Source organism: Blastomyces gilchristii (genome assembly GCF_000003855.2).
Source record: "Blastomyces gilchristii SLH14081 genomic scaffold supercont1.4, whole genome shotgun sequence".
Taxonomy (NCBI): domain Eukaryota; kingdom Fungi; phylum Ascomycota; class Eurotiomycetes; order Onygenales; family Ajellomycetaceae; genus Blastomyces; species Blastomyces gilchristii.
In genome coordinates, this window is record NW_003101679.1 from 3,341,814 (window position 1) to 3,356,926 (window position 15,113).

The window sequence follows — 15,113 nt, forward strand, 5'->3', positions numbered from 1 at the left end:
CAAGAATCTGCCAAGTTCTTAAGATTATATATTACTTATTAACTGCTTATGACTCTTTGACTGATAATATATCAGAATGAATAATTCAGACTGTGAATAATTATCTTTATAAGTTCTGTAACTATTTATAAGATAACTGACACAATCTTCTTCTACATGCTGAAGCTATTATTAATGAGTGAGATACTGTCTCAACAGATATAAGCTTATTCTTTCTTATATATAGTTATTACGTAAAGATGTTGAACCTTCTAGAGATTACATAGTTTACATCAGACACTCAAAGTTCAATTCAGATCACTGATAATATAGTTATAAAGCTCTGAGATACTTATAACTGAGCAGAAGCCTTCATGACAATTGCTAAACAAAATTAAGAGAATTAAATCAATATTCACTAAGATGTCACTGAACAATATAAGATAGAAGAGCTGGTATAATTGAATCTTAAAAACATACAGATCACACACTCATCTTATACACTGAACTATTATCATATTATGATTTGAAAGAACGTACAATCACCGGATAATAACGCGGCTGCTTCTGAACACGCTTACAAATGTAAAGAAGTCATAGCGGCCACTAATATAACATATATAAGAAGCCGGCGTACATTTGTAATCATACACTGACTCAAGCGATCTTTGAATCAGATCTGATAGCATGTCTAAAAACTAATGAGAAGTGCAAACTTCTTCAGAGTGTGATAATTTCATCTACAAAGTGATTCATAGTTATCATGTCAGAGTGATTCTAAAACATCTCAAAAGATAGCATATAAAGAGTGATGAGTGAAAGAGTATCTAAATGATACTGCTCTGCTTGTTGAGAGAAAACTTCATATTCAGGCAAATATTATGTATGTGAATGAATGAGATGTAAGAAAGAGAATAAGAGCAGTAAACCAGATTCAAAGATGTTCACTCTCTACTCAGAAGAATAAAAGAGAAGTGAGCATTATCAGAATCATATAATGATAACAGAAATTATATAACAATATAACAATAGACATCATACATACAATTAATAAGAAATCACTGAAATAAACATCTTCTCTAATCAATATGAACAACATTCTTCTCTGCTATCTCAACTGAAAGATATGCAGAATCTTTCAGAGAATTTACTCAAAGCAGTAAGAAAAGCAGCTGAGACTGCTGAATCAGAATTAAAGCTTTATACACATATAAGAATACTAAATGAGATTAAGGTCTTGCATACATAGTAACCGGCTGAGATAAAAGTTAATTAATAATTGATATTCACTGTGAATCAAGCATTTACTATAAAGAGCTTTATCAATGCAATCACTACTATTAATAAGAATAGGGAAAATCAGATTATAGATCTGCAGCAGAAGATTGAATACTTATACAGTCAGATGACTGTGCTGAATCTGAAGATCTCATCACAATTGTTCATAATCTTCTCAGAAGTGTATACATTATCTGAGATCACTGCATAGAATAAGAACTCAAGCATGAGATATATCAAGTCAGAAGATCTGCTGACATTATCAAGCTTCAATAGTAACTGAAAAAAATAATGCTGCAATCAGCTAGCTAAGTCAGATATAATTATATTATCAGATTGAATATGAACCCACAGACAGACAGTTAACAGAATTTTAACAAGTCTTAAGATCTGCTGCATTTCTACATAGAAAAGTGAAGTCATTATAAATAATTAGTGAAAAGATAAATCTCACAGATCTGAAGTAATATTCATTTTTATAAATATGAAATGAGTTTTTCAAATGAATCTTATACCACTTTGAGAAAGTGAATATATAAGACAAGAATTATTGTAACATGACGGAACCGAAGCGGTGACTAGTCAGCGGTGTCATGTAGAGATAGTTGTTGAGAAGCTGTATAAGTGAGCTTGACTATCTTACTTGAATAGTGAGCTTGTAGGCTACAGAGTTATTGCAAGAATATCACAGATATAATACTTAGTATACTAAGAAAATTGTATGAGAAACACAGTAACTCTTGTATATATTTCAGTAGAAGAACAATGAATTACTGACTTCTTTTATAATCTAGCTATTCTATATAAGTAATGAGTGAATACTCTTCTTTCATTTCATGAGTAAGAATAGCTGAAGTGATACCTCAGTGACATCTCACTATTAAGAAAGAGTAATCTGCTGATCTTGTATAGAAGTGAGATTCTTATATTTATTAATCAGATCTTTCTATAATATATCTGAATAATATTATAGAGTGATTGAAAACTGATTCAGACAGAATAAAATTATTCACATGAAAGTGATGAGCTGTGTGAAATCATAACAGAGTCTTGATACAGCTGAGAGTGTGATAATACTCTTCTCTTTAAGAGTATAGTTCTGATGCTCTCAAGATTACTGAATTAGAAGTTATCTTTGTTCTATAGTAATAGTTATCAACTGATTTGATAGTGCATGTACTGTTAGACTGACCGTGTGACCGTGTCTGGGACCAGGACCAGATTTTTTGATAGTCTCATTATCAATTCGACTGATCCCATTACACGGTTTTAACATTAGATAGTAGTTTCATACTGTCCCAGTGGGACTTACTGTCTACTCTTGTCACATTTTCCAAATGAGATCATGATTTCCACTTCTCAATTTAAATTATTTTTATTGCTTTAAATGACTTTAAATCTCATTTGAGCGTTACCAAAAAGTGTTACTTTTTAAAAAATTAAAAATAGTCTAAAAAAAACCTTAAAATGTCTAAAAATAGTAACTTTATGCCAAGAATGGGACTAAATGGGACCAAATGGGACCACTTTCTCATTTTTTTCAAGTCATGGTTTCATTTTAAGATCTGATATATAGTCACTTTACATGTTTTTTTGATAGCCAGTCCCAGCGGGATTCACGCCAAGAAATGTATGGGACCAGACCAAATGGGATCAAACGTGAAATTCATGGTCCCGGCGGCCAGTCTATGTACTGTGCATGATACAAAGAAATAGACGAGTTTTTCTACTGACTATATAAGTCTTCTTTTCTCATCTTCATTCAAATCAAATGTGTGATAAGTGAGTTTCTTACATATTGATTTGAAATATGAAAAATGTAGTTAATAAGTGACTTACAGATCACTCATCATATTCTGTTCTGTGTATGAAATTCTCTGTAAAAGTGATGTGTTTTTAGAGACAAAGCTAACAGTAGTGACAGAATTTTTTGAAAAGATTCTCTCTCTCTTATGACACAATTTTTTCCCTCTTTTTCATCTTCAATAGTGAGTGTATGAGAGCATTGTTCTTGTAAGATAATAAGAGGTGTATTCTGACATTTTCTAGTGATTAAATTTCTTCATGATGTGGCTGCAGTCTCTGTGACTGTTAAGAAAGCCAGGTTGAAGGCAGAGACAGCAGTGTCAATGAGCCGCAGTAGCACTGCTCTCATTGTCACATCTTTTCCTCCTTCTGCAGCTCTTGTGACCATGGTAGTAGCAGCTGTGTCTTGCAGTGAGGTGTCATTCCTTCTGCTGGTCAGTTTAGCTATGTTCAGTTCTTCTTCTGCCTCTCTTAGACTGACTGTGTGACCGTGTCTGAGACCAGGACCAGATTTTTTGATAGTCTCATTACCAATTCGACTGATTCCATTACACAGTTTTAACATTAGATAGTAGTCTCATACTGTCTCAGTGAGACTTACTGTCTACTCTTGTCATATTTTTCAAATGAGATCATGATTTCCACTTCTCAATTTAAATTATTTTTATTGCTTTAAATGACTTTAAATCTCATTTGAGTGTTACCAAAAAGTGTTACTTTTTAAAAATTTAAAAATAGTCCAAAAAAAAACCTTAAAATGTCTAAAAATAGTAACTTTATATCAAGAATGAGACTAAATGAAATCAAATGAAATCACTTTCTCATTTTTTTCAAGTCATGATTTCATTTTAAGATCTCATATATAGTCACTTTGCATGTTTTTTTAATGACTAGTCCCAGCGGGATTCACGCCAAGAAATGTATAAAACCAGACCAAATGAGATCAAATGTGAAATTCATGATTTCAGCGGCCAGTCTAGCCTCTCTCACTGCTGTTGCAATGCTGTTCTCTCTCTCAGTCAACACAGTGATGTATGACCCTGTGTGATCATTTGAAGAGAATCTCAGAAAGAGCTTGATTTCAGAAATAGTAACTCTGAGAAGCTCAATCTGTAGTTTCTCTTCTGTGGCATATTTGCGCCCTGCTGAGAATACTGCTGAGTTGAGTCTGCAGAGTTCTGCAGTTTCTTTGTCTTCTCTCTGTGAGAAGACTTCAGTGCAGTCTCTGATCAGTATCATCACATATCTGCACTGCACTAAGCAGCTGAAGAAAGAGGGGATTTTATATACTCACTTCTTCTCTCACTTCTGTTATTTCTGTTATACTTGTAACAATGACTTCTATCTCTCTGTAAGTATTATCTCACAGAAAGACATTGTATCCGCTCTGATAAGAAACTCAGATGCTCAAGCAGTACAGAGTGAGAATCTCAGAGCTTCAAGTGTTGATGAATTTTATCAAGGCTGAGAAGATTCTTCTTACTTATCTATAAAAGAAGGTGCAAGTGTGAGTCTTTAAGATGAAAAAACACCTCAGAATGATCAGTCTCAAGAAGAAGAAGTTAACTGATACTGCTGTTAAAAGCATCACAGAGATCAATCACTGATTGAAGAGAATCTCACTTCAATTGAAGCAGATGACTGAGATGCTTTATAAGTTAATAAGTTAATATTTCATGCATTTCTTATACTCTTCTGTGACACTGCAGTACTAACTTCTCAGCAGGCAAAGATACTGATACTGAAGACTTCAACAGTGAAGAATGAGTTTAATGAGAATATAATTATTAGTGAGTAGAGTCTGATCTCTCTTTTTACTTTTTCAGTAAGCTGCAGTCTCATTAGAATAGCAGCAGCCTGTGAATTGATAATATCAATCTTTGTTAATTTCAAATATTTGTTTCTTTTCTTATTAATCACTTCAGGAATTTTACACTTGTGTAGTCTTATTAAACTTCTAAAAAATCCTTTGAGAGAAAATAGAAGAAGAGTGCTACAGAGTTCATAAGACATCAGCTTATCACTGTAAGATTATCTCTAAAAAACTCTTTGAGAAGAATAAGAAGTCTTATATAACATTTATTACTCAATATCTCTGATGTGTAACAGAGCAGTCTCTACTAACTGTCTCATAGCTTGCAATCTCTTTCTCAGCATTTTTCAAATATTTAAGTAGTTCTCATGAATTCTCTGATAATGAATAATCTTCTCATTTAATAAGATATTGAAGCTTACTGTAATATGTTTACTTATTCAATATTTTCTTCATAAGATATTCAGTATCACTCTCAATCTTAATATTATTCAGCTGAGATAGCTCTGGTCTAAGACATTACTTATAGAGCTTTAAATAAAAAATGTGAAAAATAGAATGAATTGATTTCAATTCTGAGAGTAATTTCAACTCATATATCTACTTATTCATTACTCTTATTCCTGAGAAAGGTTCTAGTCATCACTTACTGAGCTTCTTACACAGTCTTATTATCTTGATATTCTTTGCTGAAAGTAGCACTTAATTCTCTATCAAGAACTTCATTGAAAGATGTTTTCAATTATAGTATTCTGTCTACTACTTCTGAACACAGTAGATGCTTTTCACTATCTTCTCATAGATTTTATTCAAAAGTTTCAATCTCACTTTTACTTCTGATTCTGAGAAATACTCTATTCTCTGTATCTATTCAACATTCTGACTGTTTATTCTTCTCTTTGAAATATTGTCTATAATGTCACTGAGTAATAAAGAATTATATTTATAATAAGTATAGAAAGAAGATACTTTTAAGATTATATTCTTTACATTGTTATATATGAATTCAGTGATTAATAGGTGTTTAAGTCAATCATTCTGATAATATGAATAGAATACTCAAAGATACTGTTCTAATGTCTGATTCTGATATTCAGTCTAATTATGTATCTGTAGATGAAATGTGATACTGAGAAGATATCTTATTATAAAATGATAGTAAAAAGCTGATCAGTATTTACTGATGAAGAGAGATTCTTAATCTGTTATCAATGATTTTAGAGCACTGTGATCATAAATAATGCTATCTAAAAACAGATCAGTCAATTCAGAGGCTTTAATCTTTGTATAAGTAGAAATATATTTTATCATCTTTATGAAACAGTTAATAATGACTAAAATTCAGTCATATTCTTTGACTCTTGTTGACTTCAGCAGATCAACTATGAAATTTATTGATAGATTCTGTCATAAGCTCTTTGAGATAGATAGTGATATTAACTCACTGTATTACTTATACTGCAGAATCTTTATTCTTTAACAGATATTATAAGTCTTAATATACTCTTTAAAATCTGTTCAGAGCTTGTCTTAAATATATCTACATTTTAGAAGCTTCTCAGTCTTCTCTAACCTGAAGTACTCTGTATAAGAATTATTATAATGATTTCTTAATAACTTCTGATACACTGCTCTGTTACAAGAGATGAAGACTGAATTATTCAGCAGTAGAAGTTTATATTCTTTTAGTTATCAGTGACTTGATTTCTTAACAGCACTGTCTCACTCAGAGTCTGTCTCTTTCAAGTTTAAACTGAATTCTTTCTTCTTTAACTTCTGAATTTAAGCTGCAGTAAAGGCATCTCTCTTCTATAATTTATCAATGAATTTCAAAAGTAGTCAGATTGAAAGATTGTAGACTGTTTTATTCTTTACTAATTCAATAATAGTAAGATTTAATATAAGAAGCTTATAATCTTCAGTATCAGTTCTCTGCAGAGACCTGGATTTTCTTTCATCTTTTATACTGAGTCATGCAGCTGTCTTACCAGTGCTGTTTTTAAGCTTCAGAGAATCTCAACTCTCTGCAGTCAGCTTCTTCTGCAGTGATGACAGAGGTTCTTTTATAGAATTCTTCTCTGTATCAATAATATTATAATCAGGTTATCTAGACAGTGTATTAACAGAGTTAAGCTGATCTGAATAATATCAGATATAGAAATTATACTCTGAAAGCAGCTCTGCTCATCTGGCTTAACATTCTGTCAAGCTCTTTGTTGTTAAGAAGTAATGCAGATTTATATAATCAGTGAGAACTTACACTGAGTACTTACTATTCTGAAGATAATATTGTCAAATCTTAAACAATTTGATAATTACTAATATTTCTTGATCATGAATATCATATCTTATCTATGTAAGTGATAACTTCTTGAAGAAGAAGATCACTGATCTTTATTTATAGTATTTTATAGACTCTGTGAAAAAGTCTTCTCTCACAGACATTTCATTATCTATATTCTCAGAGATTATTATTCTCTGATTCTTTTAATATTGAAAGATCTTCAGTGTTAACTGTGAAAAGATTTCATAGATCTCATTCTCAGATGTATCAGTCTCATACTGACTAAGTCAGAGTTAAAGTGATTCAGTATTATGATATCTGTAAAAGCTTATTTCAATTCTGCAAATAGCTGCACAGTGTCTTAAGTGAGAGTAAATAGTTCTGTTTTTCTGTCTTTCACACTTCTCTTTAACAGATCTGTAAGAAGAATAGTAATCTGTGAATATGTATAGATAAATCATCTATAGAAGTTTGTAAATTCTAGAAATATCTACATCTTATAATACATCTACAGTACTGATCAGTTCTCAATAATGAAGATCTGACTTCTGTTCATTGAAATGTCATTCATCTCAACAATATAATCTAAGAAATCAATCTTCTGTATATAGAACAAGCATTTTTCAGTGTTTGTATAGAGTTAATACTGTCTCAAGTCACTGAACACTTCTTAAACATGAGTATTATATTCATTCTTCATTTTTGAGAAGATTAAAATGTCATTTGAGTATACTATACAGAAGATGTTAACAAGGCCTCACAGTGTCTTATTTATATAGATCTGCAAGATAACTGAAGTGTTACAAAGATTAAAAGATACAACAAGATATTCAAAATTACTATACTGGATACAAAAAGCTATTTTTCAAATATCATCTTCATTAACTCTGATTCTATGATAGATATTCTGTATATTAATCTTTGAGAACATCTTTACTTCAGATGATTAATTGATTATCTTATTAATTAATAGTAATGAATAGTGATTCTTAACTGTAATCTTATTAAGATCTCTGTAGTCTATGTATAGATATAGTCTACTGTTCTTCTTAAGTATAAAGAGTATAGATATCTCTGCTGAACTCTTTAATAAGTGTATTCAGTTCTTCAATTACACTTTCTCAAGATATTTACACAGAATATTCAATTTCTTTACAGACAAGTTGTAAAGAGACCTGTATAGTACTGTTATACTATCTTTAAGATAAATCTTATATCATATGTTAATATCAGAAAACTTCACTGCTTCTCTTTCTAAAAAGACATTCTTATAATCTGTAAAGAGATATTATATACATCTGTCTTTAATAACAGATACTACTACTAATCTTGCAGTAAGAGTGATGACTTTTTCATCTATTCTTAAGTCTCAGTCATCTGCTATACAGTATATTAACTCTATCTTTTTCTCAAGATTCTTTTAATAAAACTCTTCAGATTTCTCTATTACTGTCTCTTTATCAGTGAGACAGTATCATCATATCTGAGTGACTCAGTTAATGAGAGAATTGTTTTCTCTCAATTATAGAAGATCTAGAATAATGTTCTCATCTATAATATTAACTATATGAAGAAGCAGACTGCTTTTCTTGAAGATTTCTTCTGAGTCTGTACTCACACACTTCACTTAAATTATGTTAAAATAGTGATATTTCATCTTATCAGTAAATTTCATATAATCTGACAGATCTATCTTCTTTCAACTCTTTATTAAGAAAAAGAAATAGAATATGAAGTTGATATTCACTCTGAAGTTGAGTAGACATCTCACTAATATCTTCTCATTCAGAGTATTCATTGTGATTGTAATATAAACTCAGAGATATAAGAATTATCAATTCTTTATTTCTTTCTCTTCTTTATGTTTCATAAATATATTTATCAGAAGAGAAGTTAACTTTGAGAAGATATCTTCTCAGTTTCTTCTCTTCTTCAGCTTCTTATAGTCACTAGTATAGTGATTATCAGCTTTACAGTTAAAATAGAGATCTTTATCAAATCTTTTTTAATATTTCTTCACAGTGAGTGAAGAATTAGAATATTTAAAATTCTTCTTTACTTTCTTCACACTGAAGCTGTCACAGTGCTGTTTAGATCTTATTATTAATTACTTAGAAGAGATCTTATTAATCTTTTTCTCAGAGAGTTAATTATTTAAATAGATCTGAGAAGCTAAGTTAACAAGCTTAGTATGATTAATTAATGAACTCTGATACTGTAATATTATTATTCACATCTTATAAGTCAGCTTTATAAGATAAAGCTATGTTTTTAATTGATTCAAATTATCAGTTAATTTCTCTCAATATTCTTCAAATCTTATATTAAAATTGAAAGAATTCTTATTATCTTATTAATATAATAAGTTAAACTACTATACTGCTATAAAGCTGTAGATACAGTAATCTTTATTTTAATTCAGTAGAAAGTTCTTGAATTCTTCTCAAGTTATTATAGTATTAATATACTCAAGCTCTCTCTTTTTAATAGCTCAAGTAGTCACAGATATGCCTTTAAGAAGGTTGACAGTGTATATTACTTATATCTTATGAGTATTAAACTAACTCAGATTAAGGCAGAAGTTCTGTTCAAGAGTATAGATAAAGCTGTGAAATTCAGATAATATATTTCTCTTATATCTCAGAGAATCTCTGATCTTAATCTCTCTATCTTCATAATAAATGTAGATGTGTAGAGGCCGCAGCAATGACAGAGTGATTGAAGATCTTATATTAAAATATATAGCAGATTCAGAAATCTTGGATTTCTGCTGAGATAAACATGTACATACTCTAGAGAGTAGTGTGAAGTTTCTCTCAGAGAGTGAGATTAAGTCAGTTTCAGTATAAGTGTGTGAGATTATATTAGTCTGTTAGAGCTTAACTGATTCAAACTTATAATCAGATTAAGTAATTTGAATTATAATATAATAACACTGAAGCAGTGACTAGTTAGTAATATTATAGAGAAATAGTTGTTAAAAAGCTGTATAAGTAAGCTTAACTGTTTTAATTGAATAATAAGCTTGTAGAGTACAGAGTTATTACAAGAATATCACAGATACAGTACTTAGTATACTAAGAAGATTATATGAGAAATACAGTAACACTTCTATATATTTTAGTAGAAGAAAAATGAATTACTGACTTCTTATAAAAGAAGTCAGTATCTAGCTATTCTATATAGATAATAAGCAGATACTCTTCTCTCATTTCATGAGTGAGAATAGTCAGAGTGATATCTCAGTGATATCTTACTGTCAAGAAAGAGTAATCTGCTGACCTTATATAGAAGCAGGGTTCTCATATTCATCAATTGAATCTTTCTATAATATATCCGAATGATGTCATAGAGTGGTTGGAAACTGGTTCAGACAGAATGAAATCATCCGCATGAAAGCAATGAGCCGTGTGGAACCGCAACGGGGCCTTGACGCGGCTGGGAGCGTGACAATTATAAACACTTCACTGAGTGTAGATAAGTGAATGATCTTACATTATACTTTATACACTTCAGCTTACACTATTTTATATTGAATGAAGAGCTTTCAATATCTTTCTGTTTATAGATCTTCATTCATAATCTTATACCTGAGTTGAGAGTAGAATGAAAATGTTTAATCTTACAATCAGATACAGTGAAAGAAGTATATAATATTCTTATTATATAGAAACAAGTGAGTCAGCTGTAATAGAAAATACTGCAATTAAGTATATTTTAATAGAGAATAGATAATCAGACTTCAATGATATAAGTCACACATCTAGACATAATAAATCTAGATTTGCATGTTATCACTAAAGCACTGAATTCTCTCAAAAAGAAATTCTCTGAGTGAAAATCTTCATATTATGAGTATTCAGGTTACTTTAACTGCAGATATCACAATCATAATGCAAAAGATTGTATATAGTATACATAGTTAAGAGAAGTAAGAGAGTCAAAAAACTAGCAGAATCAATGAGCTCAGAGACACTTACTGATATTCTATACAAAGTCTTCAAAGTGAAAGAGATATCTGTATTAGATGTTTCTCTGAATTCTGTAACTACTAAGAGAAAGCAGACTTCTGAATGAGATGTTGATAAGAATGAAGCAGCAGATATTCATCTCAATATCTTGAGATCTGAAATATTAATGTATAGAGAGTACTTGAGTAAGAATTAAGAAATGACTGTAAAAGTGTTAGCAGACACAGAAGCTTTTACTCAATATATTAGTGATTATATAATTCAAAGACTGAAAGAGATCTGTCAAGTGAAGAATTCTCAATATATAAGATTGTCTGATAATTAATATATAGTATCATCTGTAAGAGTAAGAGTTCTCTTATACTTCAGAGAATGATCTTGCTATATTTAAGTATGAGAGCTGCAGAATGTGAAATACAATCTTATTCTCAGACTCAATTGATTTCAAAGATTCAATCTGCAGATTCAATAACATACATACTATATAAGATTAATCAATAGAAAGAAAACAGTTCATACACTTCTACTAACTGATATGAGAAGGATATTTCACATCTCTGATATAGAAGAATTAAATCTGTTTATACACTAACAAGCAAAGAGAATGATTTAAAAGATCATATTCAAAAGTATCTTATATATTATACAAGATCGGAAAGGAAAGAAAATCAAGATAAAGAATATATAAGAGAACAAGCCTATGAAGAAACTTCTGAAGAAGTATGAAAAGATCTTTCAAACAGATCTTTCATCATAATTGCTGCTGAAACAAGGATTTGTACATGAGATTAACATGAGAGATATAAAACCAGTCAATTAAAATGCATACTCTCTGTTGCAAATGCATCTTGAAGAAGAGAAGTATCAGATCACAGATCTTCTAGAACATTGTCTCATACAATTCTTATCAAGTATGTGAGACTTCACAGTTCTATTCATGAAAAAGACAGATGAGAAGTAGCAGATGTGTATTAATTATCAAGCACTTATCAAGCTTACAGTCAAGAATAGATATTTATTATCACAGATTCAATAACAGTTGAATACAGTCAGAAACACTTAATATCTATCAAAGATTAATCTTCTCTCAGAATATTGATACATTTGTGTAGATAAGCTATCAGTACTGTGAATCACATTTAATATATAATGAAGAAAGTTCAAATGTCTGATAATATTATTTAGTCTGATAAATGCATCTGTTATCTTTCAAATGATGATTAATACAATTCTTCATAAATAGAATGAAATCTTATATCTTATATATCTGAATGACATTCTAGTCTTCTCAAACTCATACAATAAAAATCTGAAGCATCTCAATGAAGTGCTTATAACTCTGGCAGAGTATAAGCTCTATGTTCAATCAACAAAGTGTGTATTTGAAACAGAAGAGTTGAAGTTCATAGAACATATAGTGAGTGATAACTGTATACACTCTATTCTGAAGAAATTGATTGTTATAGTGAATTGACTGCAGCTGAGAAATATACATTATATACAACAGTTTGTTAAGTTGATCTCATATTATCATAGATTTATTAAGAATTTCACATGAATAGCTGCATTACTCTCAGATCTCTTAAGAGAAACAGATGTCAATTTGCAGAAGAAGAAGTTTTATTCAATTATCTGAAATATTACATGTGAAGAGGCCTTTCTCACACTGAGATAATGTGTGATAACATTCTCAGTACTTATTCAATCAGATTGTGATAAATCTTTCTATATCAAGATAGATGTATTCAAATGAGCTATCAAAGACACTCTTCTGCTGATGAGTAAGAACAGCAAGCTGCACTCAGTGACATACAATGATAGAAAACTATCAGACACTGAGCTCAATTATTCAGTGTATGAAAAGAAATTGCTAGCAATCAAGCATTCACTAATATTATGAGATAGATATATTGACACCAGGTATATAATAATGATGATCACAGATTATAAAAGTCTCATCTATCTATAATTAATGATAAAATCTTTCAAATGCTTAGTATATTGAATCCCAGAGTTTTAAGTGTATAATTCTTATATTAAATACTGAAAGAGATCAGATGCTGTGATATCTAATACAATCAATCACAGATCTGATTTCATGAGTGAGAATTCTATAAATCAGATATAAGAAAAGTTCACATTAAACATACTAAGAGAATACAAGGAATCAGAATGAGTGAATACAATGATCTCTTACTTAATGAATGATAAAATGTCAGATAATAAGTATCTTATAAAAGTAGTAGAAGAGATGCTTCTGAACTTCAAGCTGAAGAAATTGAAAAATAATGTTATACTTTATCATAATCTAGAATATTCAGAAGCTCTCTATCTGAAATAGTTATTTAAATACAACTTGATGACTTATATACTCAAGAAATTCAGTCACTTAGAAAGTTCTGAACTTGTGAGTATACTTAAATCAAGAGTATACTGATAAAGCATGACTGAGAACATTCAGATATATACTTACAAGTGTCTGAATTATCAGGTTGTAAAAGAATCTAAGAAAGAATTAAAATATAAGAAAGTATAATATCAGATGAAATGTACAATATAACTGTTTAAATAATGAGAAATGAATCTTATAGACATATTACTGTGAACATTAAATGAAAATCATTAAATAATTGCTGCTATTAACTACACTACTGACTGATCAGTAATGAAAGCAGTTTCAGAGATGATAGAGAAGATGATGATAAAGTTTCTATATTATAAGATCTATGTTAACTATGAAATACTGTATGAGATTCTAACTAATAATAGTGTAAATCTTATAAAAGAAGTAGTGAGATATTTTATAAGTCAGTTACAGATAAGATATTATAGAACAACATCATATCATCTGTGAATAAATGAGAAGATAAAACACTTGAATAAAATTCTGAATAACATACTAATAAAATACCTAGTGAGTAAGTCTACAAGACTATGAAATGAATATGCCAGCGTGGCTCAGTTGATAAGACTGGTAATCAAGGCTGCACACATTAGAGATGTATGGGTTCGAATCTCATCACTGACATCTGCTACTTCTTACTCATGAAAGCCCTCATGTAATAGAGACTGAGTCTAATTAGTAAGACTTGATGCAGGGTAGAACTCTCTACTGCAAGCCAAGTCACTAGTTAAGTGAGATTCTGTGAACACTCATCAGAGCCAGTATGAGATGCCAATGTCTCACTATTCTAGTGTGCATCTGTCAAGGTTCTAATGATATAGAGTCAAGTCTAATGTAGTGATTATACACTACTTAAGCAAGTCCCTAACTAGAACTGTCATCAGAGCCTAGCTTCTCTTCAAATACAGAGAATGATTTTCAAAATTATCTGACTAACAGGTCTAGACATGTACCTAGGCCCTAGACAGAGCACTCTGATAGACTAGAGTCTGTAAGCTCACTGCCAAGTCCTAATACTGGCAGAGAGAACTGCAGTCATCAAGCCTATGACTAGTCTCTAACACAGGGCGAGGTTATGACAGCTGATTGATAGGCCTATGAACATTTAACAGAGCCGAGATCAGCAACTGAAAGCTTGGTGTGTATACATCATCAAGTGAGCAGTGACAGCCACTAACTAACGCCCCTGGAAATTAGTGGCTGGCCCGAGAGGATGAACGCGGTAGTTGATTAATTATAGAGAGTTAAATGTAATTAGCTTAAGATGCATCCTGCGGATGACTAGCATCTGTAGTTTGAAAAGGCCTGTATGAACTATGCTCTGAGAGTTATAAAGATGAGCTTAAATCATCTAATCAGAGAAAGAGTCTCTTCTTCATTTCTATTAACTAACTCTGGAAATGAACTGAATTGAAATAGATTTCTTAATTAAAATGAAAATAATTCTTCAAAGAAAATGTCTTCTCAACTGTACAGACTATACTCACTCATTAAAAATCAATTTTCTTCTTTAAATATTGAAAAAGTTGATTATGAGAAGATATCTCTCTGAAGAGAAAAGCTTGAATCTCTTATAGA

The 15,113-nt window shown here is 30.6% G+C and overlaps 2 protein-coding genes across 2 annotated transcripts; one reads left to right on the forward strand and one right to left on the reverse strand.

Annotated features, from left to right (window-relative positions):
• Positions 1 to 3,319: 3,319 nt before the first annotated feature.
• On the reverse strand, positions 3,320 to 3,602 carry BDBG_02977 (uncharacterized protein; the record flags this gene model as incomplete). The annotated part of the gene is made up of 1 exon (XM_031721040.1): positions 3,320 to 3,602. A coding segment is annotated over one exon (283 nt), but the record flags the coding sequence as incomplete, so codon positions are not given.
• A 535-nt stretch (positions 3,603 to 4,137) lies between these two features.
• BDBG_16715 (uncharacterized protein) lies at positions 4,138 to 4,414 on the forward strand (the record flags this gene model as incomplete). The annotated part of the gene is made up of 1 exon (XM_031724605.1): positions 4,138 to 4,414. A coding segment is annotated over one exon (277 nt), but the record flags the coding sequence as incomplete, so codon positions are not given.
• Between the last annotated feature and the right edge of the window lie 10,699 nt (positions 4,415 to 15,113).